Source organism: Rhinolophus ferrumequinum, chromosome 16, assembly GCF_004115265.2.
Source record: "Rhinolophus ferrumequinum isolate MPI-CBG mRhiFer1 chromosome 16, mRhiFer1_v1.p, whole genome shotgun sequence".
Lineage (NCBI taxonomy): Eukaryota > Metazoa > Chordata > Mammalia > Chiroptera > Rhinolophidae > Rhinolophus > Rhinolophus ferrumequinum.
In genome coordinates, this window is record NC_046299.1 from 26138932 (window position 1) to 26151466 (window position 12535).

The following is a 12535-nucleotide window of genomic DNA, read 5'->3' on the forward strand; positions in this document are numbered from 1 at the left end:
ATGTTCCATCTCTATTAATCACCTCTCACCTTGCATTTTAATCTATTTCTTGAATGTGAGAGTTTGCCTTCATTACTCTGAGTTCCTGAGAGCAGGGAGACTGAGACTTAACATCTTGACAGCCCCAGTTTCTGCAAAGTATAGAGCTTTGGCATAGTAAATACTCAATGAATGCTTGTTTTAAAATAAAAGAATAAAACATAAAATAACAAGTATTGGTGAGGATGGGGATAAATTGGACCCCTTGTGTACTGGTAGTGGGAATGTAAATGATGCAGCTTCTATGGAAAATAACATGGCAGTTCCTCAAAAACAAAACATATTAATTAAACATAAACATTACCGTACGATTTAGTAAAGCCACTTCTGGGTATATACAGAAAAGAATTGAAAGTAGGGTCTCAAAGAGATATTTGTACACCCATGATCATTACAGCATTATTCACAATAGTCAAAAGCAGGAAGCAACCCAAGTTTCCATTAATGGATGAATAGATAAACAAAATGTAGTATGAACATACAACGGACTCTTTCTTATTCAGCCTTAAAAAGTAATGAAATTCCAACACATGCTACAACATGAATGAAACTTGAGGACATTAACAGTAAGTGAAATAAGCCGGTCACATAAAAAAACAAATATTGTATGACTCCACTTACATGAGGTACCTAAAGTAGTCAAATTCATAGAGACAGAAAATTTAATAGTAGTTGCTGGGGGCTGGAGGGAGGGGAAGCGGGGAGTTAATATTTAATGGGTACAGAGTTTCAGTTTTGCAAGATGAGAAGAGTTCTGGAAGTGGATGATGGTGATGGTTGCACAACAATATAAACATACTTAATACCACTAAACTGTGTGCTTAAAAATCGTTAAGATGGTAAATCTTGCCAAAATTAAAAAAAAAAATTAATGAAAGAATGATGGGTAAACAAAGTGTGATATACCCATTCAATGGAATATTATTGATACATGCTACAACATGGATGAACTTTGAAAACGTTATGCTATGTAAAAGAAACCAGACACAAAAGGCCACATACTGTATGATTCCATTTATATGAAATGTCCAGAATAGACAAATCCATAGAGACAGAAACTTGCCAGGGACTGGGGAGAGGAAAGGATTGGGAGTGGCTGCTAACAGGTACAGGGGTTTCTTGTGGGTTGATGGAAATGTTTTGGAACTGGATAGCGGTGATAATTGCACAACTTTGTAAATATACTAAAACCACTGAACTCCACACTTTAAAACTGAGAATTTAGTTTAAAACTAAGAATTTTTGTTATGGTGTGTGAAATTTTATGTTATATGAATTACGTTTCAATTTTTTAAATGAATGATTAATGAAAGAAATATGTGACTGGTATATATATTTTAGATTCTCTTTAATGTTTGGATTTTCTCTAATATTTAAACTTAATATTTGAGTATAGATTGGGATTAATAGCTCACTGCCATTGCTCTGAAAAGTGTTTAGTAAATACATCTCTATGTTCTTGTACCTGAGAAAGAAGTACTCGTGAGTAATGAGTTTTCCAGCTGTGAGACAGTGAGTTGTCAGACAAACAGCAAGGAAATGAATGCCTGCAGTTACATTCTTACTCAACAGCTCTTGGCAGCCATGAAAACAACCATTCATCAAACATGGGTGCAAAAAAAAGTCTTGCAAAGCAAGGCAATGAAAACCTCAGCAATAAAACCTTGTGGCCTCCCATGAAAGAGACAGTTAACTGTCCACCAAAAAGTCCTGTTCCCCCTTCCATGGATCAGAGGTCTATGTGGGCAGCAGATGCCTGGCCAGCCCCCTTGTATATAGATTGGATCATATGAATCCCCAAAGGAAGTGAGTGGAAGTGATGTCACCCTAGAACAAGCCATTAAAAGTCAGAAATCTACTCCTCCTTCCCTTCTCCCAAATGTCAGTTCGATGCAGAGGGTACAACTGGGCTGCAAAGTGGAAGGATCCTGAGTCCCTGAATCATCACAGAATGGAAAGCCTTCCACTAACGTGGAATATCCACAATGAACAGTTACGTGTGAGGAACAAGTAGTGCATTGACTCAAGTGCTTTACGACCGGTGTGTCAGAGCGCCCCCTTCAGGACTCTGAAGAAAATAGCAGCAAGGAGAACCTGCATCCCACTAGAGGGTAATAGATGCAGCTATGAAGCGAGAGGGACTGCCTCGGGGAGCATGCCCTCATCTCAGTGCTAAGGAGGGAACATCGCAGCCTTGCTGCCTGCAGGATCCCAGATAGCCACCCAGTTCAAAGCAAAGGTCATGGAACAGGGAGGGCAAAGGGTCTTTCAAATTAGGAGCCATCATCCTGCTGGCTATGCCCAGGTGCTTTCCTTGGATTCTGGCCACCTCCCCAGCATACCCTTCCTTAGCCCCATAGGGCCCAGAGAATCTCAGGCCCTCCTCACCTCTTTCCAGGTACCCCCACTAACCCTAGTCCCTGGCGTTCCTCTCCTCAAAACTGGCTGCAATGTGGATACAGTTGCCCTAGTACTCCCTCCCTTCCTCGCTACTCTAGGCTGTGTGAGGCTAGAAAGAGCACAGGCCTGGGTGAGCCACTTCATCTCCTAAGCCTCTATTGCCTCGTCTGTAACCCCCGCCCCCACCCGCCTTAAGGGTTTCAGTATGATTTCTATAGGAAGCAGACAAGAAAGTAACAAAGTTAACCACTGTGAGAAAATTAGAAAGATTCCAGAAAGACCACAAACTTCTTGCAGTCCCTGACTAGTCATATGAACATTTAGAAAGGGTTACATTATATTTATTGAACACATAGAATTACACATTTGTTAATTTTAAAGAACAAGTTGCAGAAGAATCTGAATGTATATACGTATGTGTGTGTGTGCATCCATGTACATTTGATTAGTTATAAAAATTAAGGAAGGAGAGTTCATAGTTAACCATGGTTTCTCTCTAGGGCATGAGATTAGGATGATTGAATGTCTTCTCTTTTTACTTTGTACACTTCTGAACAGTGTGATTATTTAATGGATATATATTGCTATTACATTTTTATGGCTATATATTGGCATTTATTTTACACATAACTACTGTAACAAACAAAATGATAAAAATATAAATAAACAGTACTAACCAGACCTTTCTCTCTTATATTCCTGCTCTTTCCTTTCATCCCTGAAAATGTTAGTGGTTTAGCTCTTTCTCACCACAACCACCCCAACCCCTCCTTAGAAAAGCAGGAAAAGTAATAGACATAAATGAGCAAATCTCTCGGATTCTCCAGGCTCAAATGGGTTCAGTCATGTTTTTGAGCAGGAGCGTCTTATTTCAAAGCGCCCCCAGCATAAAACAGAAAATGTCAGATTAGACCATTCTTGAACACCTGCTCTCCAGGTGGGAAAACCAAACTCCACCTAAACTTTAGAGCCTGCCAGAGGCCCAGAGGGGCTTAGCAACTGGCTGCCTTCCAGCCCTTCCTGTCACTGCCTGTGTGACCATGGATAAGGTCCTTCTCTCTGGGGCTCCACTTTGCCTATTGAATGGGTGTCAATGCCAAACTAAGACTGTTGACAAGACCAAATAAGGTAATGCAAGCAGCACATTTTCAATTGCTAAATTCTTCACTGAGCTAAAGTAGAGCAGGGACTTACCAGCTTTTGCATAAAGGTAGGCCACTTTTCATTTTGGATGAAATTCATGAATAGAATCAGAGAGAATGTGGTAAGGGAGGGCCCTGGCAGCTGGTGGCATTTTCCACTACCCTGTAAATCCAAACCATAAGGAGGGCACTTGCATGCGCACGCCTGTGTATGTACATGTGTATGTGTCTATATGTGTTTGTGTTGTATGTTGGGGAGGGTGCTTTGAAAGAGAGTGGGTGTGGAACACATACAGCATCGGAGCTGTTGTGCTAAGTGGGTTTTGAGATTTGTCAGTAGAATCCTATGTCCTAGCAGACTTCAGGCCCAGGGCATAGCAGGGAATAGCCAACAAGGAAGGCTGTTAACTGCCCTCCTACCCGTTCTAGGGCACCTTAGTCAGCAAGCTGTGGCTAGAATCAGGGAGACAAACCAGGTGGGGCATGTCCAGGAGCCAACACCAGAGCAGGTAGTGGTCTGCAGGAAAAGAACCAGAGCCTGGGCTCCAGGAGACCCCACTCCACCTCTACTCAGCTCTGTGACATCAGGCAAGTTGCCACTTCACCATGGGGTTCATTTCCCCGTCTGTACAATGATGCGGTTGGACTAGAACAGAACCCTTCTGGCTCCATGAGCCTGGTCATTCTGGGTCAGGCAATGGAGCTTCCCAAACAGAGGGCCCATTGAAAGCTGGGAAAGGAAAGGAGTCTCTGAAATTCCCTCTGCACAGGCAGTTTTTTCACCCCCTCTGGTTCCTGTGTCCTGCCCTAAATGTGCTGGAAATCTGTGAACTCATTTTTCTTTCCCTTCCAGAAGAAAAGAGGGAAGCCGGGGAGGCAGACAACAGGGCAGTGTGGCATCATGAGAAGATGGAGGAGGTGGGGGGGACCTAGAACAGGTTCCTGCAGGGGCCAGAAGACACGAATACCAAGATCAGACAAACCAAACTTTATTCAGAAAAGCATGTTAGTAATCACCACTAAACTATTAAATGAGGCACATGGGTCCCCTCTCCCTACCAGCCCTCAGCCCTCTCCCTCAAACCCTCTCTCCTGGCCTTTGTATAATAGTACGCTGGAAAACTATCTCTCCTGGGTCCGTAAGTGGTCCGAGAATTTGGGCTGGGCGCAACTCACAGTGGTCTCAGGCAAGACTGCGTCCCGGAGTCCAAAGAGAGAGGCCAATGAGATTGACTCCAGTATCCAAAAGTTCTGGGCCAGGTCAGGTGGCCATTGCCACGGCACAGGGCCTTTAGGGCAAGGAGGGAATGGTTGTGGGGGCCACCTTACATGTTCCTCTCACATCTGGAGAATCAGCTGAAGGCCAAGCAAAAGGCACATCTAGGAGAGTCAGTGAGCACCGGAGTGTTTCAGGCACACCTGGATGGTAAGTTACCATGAAGGCCAAGGAGAGATCTGCTCCTGAGCAAGGTCACACGACCACAGACAGAGCACCACGGGCTGGGGGGCTAAGAAGACATTCTCAGGGGCCTGGATCGGAGCTGAGGATGCAGCTTAGATGATGGTCTAAGAAAAAAGGAACAAAAGCTGGAGCCAAAACCCACTGTGTAGTGTATAGAGGCACGTGGCTCAGTTCCAGGTATTTGGACTCTCGTGCCCAAATTCTAGCACAAGAATTGGGATTTCTCTTGGGTTAAGGCAAAATGAATCTTCACCCATCTTGGCTATTCCACTGGGAGGCGTTGATAGGAAGCCACTGAGCAGAGGCCGTTCCCTCTCTCCACTCCGAAACCCTGTGCTGGCCCAGGTCAGAACGGTGTGGCCCATCCAAAGAAGCAGGTCCTGGGAATCTCCACAGCCTCAGCAACATGGAAACCTGCAACAGGAGAACCAAAGTCACTGGCTTTCTGAGGCACTCCCAAGATTCCCAGCAAAGCCCACCCCCAGGCTCTGGTGAGGGACCAGTTACCCTGCCCGGCATATGGCAGCAGCATGCCAACCTGAGATACTGAAGGGCTCACTGTTCTGGGATTCCCCAGAGGAGAAAAAACACCAAAGCAACCACAATTTTAATCCGTACAGAGTAGTTTTGCAAGATGAAAAGTTCTGGAGATGGATGGTGGTGATGGTTGCACAGCAATGTGTATGTACTTAATGCCACTGAACTGTACACTCAAAAATGGTTAATTTTATGTTATGTATATTTTACCACAATTTAAAAAAATTTTAAATCACCATGTTAACGGTATCTAACATGTATTGACCCTCTACTATATACAGTATAGCCTGGTCCTGAAGAGGCCAAACTGCCAGGGTTAAAATTCTAGCTCCGCCCTTCACCAGCTGGGAGACTCCGGGCAAGTTACCCAACCTCTCTGTGACTCATTTTCCTCAGACGGAAAATGGGAATAATAGAACCCACCTGAATAGGGTTGTTGAGAGGATGAAATGAATACATCTACGCGCTTTGACCAGGACCAGGCAGAGAGGGCAAGATAACTGCTATGGTGACTGTGTAAAACTTACATCAGTGCCCTTTATTGCCACCCAGGTCTTCATAGCTACCACAAAGAAACCTAACACCTCTTCACCTAAGCCTTGAAAACATGCTCACAAAGACACATTCTGGCTTCCCCTATTCTAGTTTCCAATCCAGAGAGGGGTGATTCTTTTTCGAACAGCAGACCTTTCAAGGATTTAGCAAAAAGGTTGAATTGTCACAACTCTTTGGACATTGTAGTTATTATTGTCCCACCTCCAAGTTTCTCTCTGAATAAAAACCCTCTAATTTTTAGAAAAGGAGGAGCTCTGTATTTTTTATTCAAAAGCCTATATCTCTCCAAAAATCCCAGTGTCTTACCTTACAGAGGCTGGGCCAGCTGTTCACCCCCGCTCCAGAGAGCTTTCTTCTCCTTAGTAAGTGTAATTACTGTCAAGGTCGATGCCAGGATCTCTTGCAGGTGATGCTCCTTTTGACTTGGGAAGCCATCTGAATAACCTTGGCTTCATTTCCCAAACAATGTAAAAGAATGTTCAAAGCCACCAGTTCCGAGGCCTCTCACCGGACTGGCAGGGGCAGCTATTTTCCCTCAAAGGCTGGGCCCTCCCTCTGCTAGAGAAAGTCTCTGGGAAAGAGAGAGTGCACCCCATATCTCCAGACAGACCACAGCTAATGGGTTGGGCCCCTTAGGAAGGAATGAGAACCAGGACAGCACATGGCTGCCAGGAACCTTAAGGTGGCAAAAACTGATCCAGGCCCAAGGGCAGTAAACACTTATTACTCTGTCTTCTTTTACAGAGAGACTTCTCAGAGCCTTTGATATGCTCGCGACTCTCCAAAACGGCAAGATAGCACCTTTGACAAATCCATTTGGCCTGGAAACCCTCTTTTCTGAGGGTAACTCTTGAGCCAGGATCTCTAGGAACACCCACTGCTTTAATGTAAACAGCGCTGGATCGGGAGGGGTTCTAAATCTCATTCTGGCTGTTCTTATGAGCAAGCTCTAGGGCTCCATCTGTAATAAGAAAGAGTGGGGCTCACCCTAACATTCCGTGGTGGTCGTGTGAAATCTCTAATGCAAAAAGATACTGGAAGGTGGGAGTGGAGCGGAAGGCTGTGAGAGGAAGGCTGGAAGGCAAGGCCTGGGACGCTAGTGTGATTTGAGGCCTGGCCTCCATGAACCGTGAGGACAAAAGCGGAGCAGGCAGAGGCAAGAGTACAGCCCATGGGCCCTTGCCATCCATCTTGGCCTTTGGAGATGGACCCCACCCAAAGACATCAAAGCATGAGTCGGGAAGGACTGCGCAAAATGCCCTCACAATTCCAAACTAAAACCAAACTCATCGCTCAACCCGGGACCAGTGGAGGCTTGTCCCCAGCTCCGCCCGCGGCTGCGTGCCTGCTTTTTACAGCACTCGAGGCTGGAAGAGGGGCCAGGGTAAGTGGATGCTCTTCCCACCGCAGGGCTGAAGGGAGGCGACAGGGGCGCAGCCAGAAGACCGCTTCCAATTTGGGAGCCTCCCCCGGATCTACGCGGCGCCTGTCCACGTCTCTCTCTCCGCAGGGAAGACAAGAGGAACTGCGAGGTGTCGCCTCCGGGAGGCCAGTCTGAGAGTGCGCGTCCGCCCCTTGGAGGTAGCCGGGCCTGGGTCCCTGGAGACAACGCATCCGGCGCAGCGGTCGGGACTCTGGGCGGTGGCTATGCAGTCTGATGGGAACTGCGTGTCGGGGTGCTGGGGCGTGGGCGGTGCTGGAATGCAGGGCAAGGAGGGTGCCAGGGCGCACAGTCGCGGGGCGGCAGGAAGGGCTGGGACACAGGTCTCCACAGGGTCCCCCGCCCCGCGGCGCAGTGGCCTCACGCCACCTCCTGCTCGCCCTGGTAGCGGCGACAGCAGCCGTAGAGCGCTGAGAGCAGGTAGAGGCCGAGGCAGAGGCCGCCGCAGACGGCGGCCGCCAGGAAGGCGTGGTAGGCGCAGGACATCTGGTAATCCTTGAGGTTGCAGTAGCTGTGTCTCTGGGTCTGGTCGATCATGATGGCTGTCGCGGCGCCATACAGCGCTGCTGCCAGCAGGTCGTGCGCCACGTTGACCACGAGCCAGCGCGAGCCCAGAACGGGCACCAGCTCGTGCTTGCCCAGCAGTGTGAGGAAGTAGAGGCCCAGGGTCAGCAGCCAGAAGAGCACCGACACGAAGAGCGCGAAGTGCACCGGGCCCTGGTACCTGCTGGTGGCGATGGTAATCCAGAAGGCGGCGCCAGCCAGCAGCTGCAGCACCCGCAGCACGCCCAGCGGGCCGCGCAGGAAGGCCCTCTGCAGGCGCACCGCACCGCGGGCCGCGCGCGCCTGGGGCGGCGGCTGGCGCGGGGGCGGCGGGAGCATGGCCCCCGGGCGCGGCGGCGGCGGCGGCGGCGCCCCGAGTAGCGGAATGGCGGCGCCTTGCTCGCGGGGGCGACCGGGCCAACGTTCCCGCTGCGCCCGCCGCGGCCTCCTCGCTCCTTCCTAGTCCTTCGCTCTTCCTCTCCCCTGTTCCCCACACTTCCTCCCCTCTCTCCTCCCCCCAACCTTTCTCTCTCCCTCTCTCCACCCCTCTTACCCGCCCTTCCCCTTCCCCTTCCCCTCCTCGGTCTCCACCCCCACTAGCTCCTCCCGGCTTCCTGCCATCTCTCTTTCGGCCTCGCTCACTACCCTGGCGCCCCTCTTCCCCATCGGCGCCAGACTCCTAGCTCGCATTCCCGACTCCTCAGGGCAGGGCGGAGGGCATCCGCACCCCTCCAGCCAACCGCGGGACTTCCGCTCTATCCGGCTTGAGTGAAGTTTGCCACATCTGGGGCCACCCTGCTCGCCCTGCCTCCCTGGCTCCGGTCCAGCCTTGGAGGGGAAAGCTGCCTTCCGGAGCATTCTTCCAGTATCTGGCTGAGTGCCGTTCTTTCTCCTTTCTCCTGTTAAGTGCCCACTGCGGCCTCCCGGCTTTGCCTTGGCGCCTTCGCGCAGGAGGAGAGCAGTGCTGGTCTTGAATTGACATCCATTCTCACGTGGACATCCGGCGTGTCCTGCAGCGCCCACCTCAAACTTAATCCTGTCCAAAACTGGGCTCAGACTTTGTCTCAGCCATCCGAGTTCTCCGTGTCAAAGAAAGAGACCATCAACCACCAGAGGCCCCACTGCCCCTCCTGCACGCCACAAATCCAAGTCCCACCAGTCTAATCATTTTTTTTCCAACCCTCCTTGCCCCGGAGTCTTGCTTAGGTTAAAAATATGCTACCCAACACAACCAGGATACAAACTCAAGCCTGACATAGTAAAGCCCATGTGCTTAATTACTAGGCAAAACGGCCAGTAATGGAGGCTGAAGGCTGCTTCACATTATTGTTATGTTGCTTTACATGTATTCTCATTTGAGTCTCAAAACAACCCAGGCCAGGCAATATATACAATTATTTTCCTCATTTACTGAGGAGGAAAATGAAGCTTAGAGGGGTTAAGACCAGGAAGCTGGCCATTGCAGCTGGCCTCTTCCTCCTGCTGATGCAAACTATGTGCGCTGTGGCATCTTTATAAAACACGGACCTGGTTGTTTATTACACTGCTTCCCCCACTCACCACAGGATGGAGGTCTATCCTTCTATCGGCAAATTTCCCAATATGGCCCCAACTGACTTCGATTTCCTGACTTCCCACTTCCTTTCTTTACCTATCCTACCTACCACCCGGCATGCCAACATCACCAAACTTTGTTTCCCAAATAAGCTTGGAATGCCCTTCATTCCCAGACTCCACTTAGCTGGCACAGTCCCACTTATCTTTCAATGCCCAGTTTAAATGCTCCTCCCTCTGGTGCAGCCTCCCAGACTGTTGACTGCTGATTCTTCTAAGCTCCCACTTAAAGAAAGCATCCCTCTGCAATAGCTCTGAGTCTGCTCTCTCAGAACCATTGGTTATTACACCTTATCCGTCTTGGCCTGTGCCTGGCACATAGGAGACTCAGTAAATGTCACTGGAGTGGATGTAGAAACAACAATGGACCTGAGAGGGCCCTCTTACCTTGAGGATTGTGCATGCATCAGAGCCCCAGCTAAGCCTGTCCTGCAGAACTAGTCCGTCATCTCCTGGTCACGAGATGAGTAGTCCATGACCCCTGGCCTGGCTGAGCAGGTCCCTCTTCCAGTAGCCTGGCTCCCCTTGGAGGAGAAAAACTATGTGGCTTCTCAGGGGGCTCATGCCTCTCACTGCCCACATAACCCCTGCCCTAGCAATCTCTGGATGCATATTTTACATAAACAGATGGTGATTATAACACTCATATCTGTGTAAGACAACATGGTATAGACACTCTGGCTGCAGGCCCTGGAGGCAGACTGCCTAGCTATGCATCACTGCTTCATCACTCCCTAGTGCTGGGAACTCTTTCTGCCTCAGTTTCCTCCTCTGTGAAATCCTTCCATTTAGCAAATGGCTATTAAGCACCTATTAAGTGCTAGGCTCTGTTTTAGGGGTTAAGGATACAAAATATATATGTGATCATTATGAACTGAATGCTTGCTATACAGTAGGCACCATGATAAGTCCTTTGTATTCATTGTTCTACCTAATCCTTACACCAAGTCTATAAAATAACTGCTGTTAGCAGGTATTGATTCACTGATGGAGAAACCAAGGTTTGGAGGGTTAAGGAATTGACCATGTTCACAGAGCGGATGGGTGACAGTTTAAACAGGAGCCTCGGTGTAGCTGACTTGAGGTCCACATTCAAAGTGCTTTTCCATACTTTCCTATATTTTATTCTCAGCTGCTCTGACAGGGACCCAGCAAGGTTATGTGACTTGCCCAAAGAAACAACCAGTAATTGTCAGTGTGGGGACTCAAACCTAGGTCTTCTGACCCCAATTTCAGAGCTTTTCCTTCAGCATCGCTTAGCAACCCGTGGAGTGCCAGTCTTGTGAAGGGTTGGGGCTAGGACAGGCAGCTGCAGGCTGAATCTGGGTGCTGGACTGATGACAGTGGGTTATGCCACACAAACTACTACTGTGAGTGGGGAACCTAACAGGAATAAACATTTAGAGGCAGAGAGGAGAATCCTTCCTTCTAAAAAAGACACCTGGCCATTTAAGGGTGGAGCGCCACCTGGTGGGCACAAACCTTCAGCCTCACCAGCCAAGTCCTGTTCCTTACAGGAAGTCAATACAGTGGCTTTAGGGAGATATTTTTAGCCTTTGGAATCCTGAAGACATTCCAAGAGGCGGTCCAGCAGACTCTCTGCAAAAGCATAACCATGCAGAAAGATCTTGATTGCTCCAACTCAACAAATATGGTCTAAGCAACTCCTGGATGCAAACAATCTGGGTTTGGAATGCAGGAAGAGGACTAACTCCTAGCCTCAAAGTGTTTGCACTTCGCTGGTAGGGGAGGGACAGTTGTAGACACAAAAGAGAGGGCTAGATGAGAATTATAAGGAAAACACGAAAGGGAAGGAGAGAGTATGTGTGATGGCAGAGCTGGGGGAACCTGCAAGAACAAAGCGTCATTTGAGGATGGATAGAATTTTGACAAGGACAGATGGGGTATGGGCATTATTGGGAAGGCGGTCCACCATGGGTTCTGAGCATCCCTGGATGTTATCACTGGCTTTGCCCAAAACGCAAGGCCATGACTGCTTTTTCCCCAGTGGTTTCTGAGTCTTGTGTTTGCAGCCAACAACTTTGAGGGATGAGGGAACATCTTCTCCCAGAGAAAAAGCAGGCTTGCTTGTTGCTTACTATAAAAGTGTTTTTGGTAGAAAGGGACGGTGGTGCGTTTCCCAAGCTGGGTGTTCCTCAGCTATGATGCAAATGCCTTGCATATGTAACATCCACCTGGGCCGTTCTGTGTTTTCCCATGAAACTTGAGAACAAGGGAAAAAGATGTAACAATGACACTCACTCTGCTTTGCTGTGCCAAGAGGGGTAAATCCTTTGTCTCTGGCTTAGAAATCCCGGGTCTTCTGCCAGCATTTATGAAACAACAGCAGGCTAGCTTATTAGCCTTGTTCTATGCAGAGGAAACAGTGTGAGCAAAAGCAGGGCCTAGGTTGTTTAGAGGACAAGGAGCAGTGATTCTTGATGGATACTTTAAGTTCCAATGTAATGACTTTCAATATGTCCAGAGGGGAAGGCAACTTGTAACAAGGAGGAACATGTGCCCAGCCTGAGATCCCAGGACCATCTCTTACTGTCCAGTCAATTCTGTTCTGTTTCAGTCTCTGGGCTGCTATAAACACACTGCATATATAGACTCAACTCACACTGGTTTAACACCTGTTACGTGCCCGGCCCTGAGCTGGCACTTGACACAAATCAGCTAACAGCGAAGGCAAAATGCAGAGTGAGAAAGATGGGTGCCTTTATCTATAGAATCCTGTCTTGAATCGCATTGTTAAATTATTAAATAAACATTTCTATGTACCTATAATTATGTGCCTGA

General features: G+C 48.5%; 1 protein-coding gene across 1 annotated transcript; it reads right to left on the bottom strand.

Moving 5' to 3' along the window:
- Positions 1-4554: 4554 nt before the first annotated feature.
- MARVELD1 (MARVEL domain containing 1) lies at positions 4555-8595 on the bottom strand. The gene is made up of 2 exons (XM_033131057.1): positions 6442-8595; positions 4555-5457 (listed from the first exon to the last, which is right to left on the bottom strand). Exon 1 carries the CDS (start codon positions 8456-8458, stop codon positions 7937-7939), a length of 522 nt encoding a protein of 173 aa, XP_032986948.1. The 5' UTR covers positions 8459-8595; the 3' UTR covers positions 4555-5457; positions 6442-7936.
- Positions 8596-12535: the final 3940 nt, after the last annotated feature.

Coding starts and splice junctions, on each gene's coding strand:
- MARVELD1 (XM_033131057.1), bottom strand. CDS start 8,458: ATGCTCCCGCCGCCCCCGCGCCAGCCGCCGCCCCAGGCGCGCGCGGCC.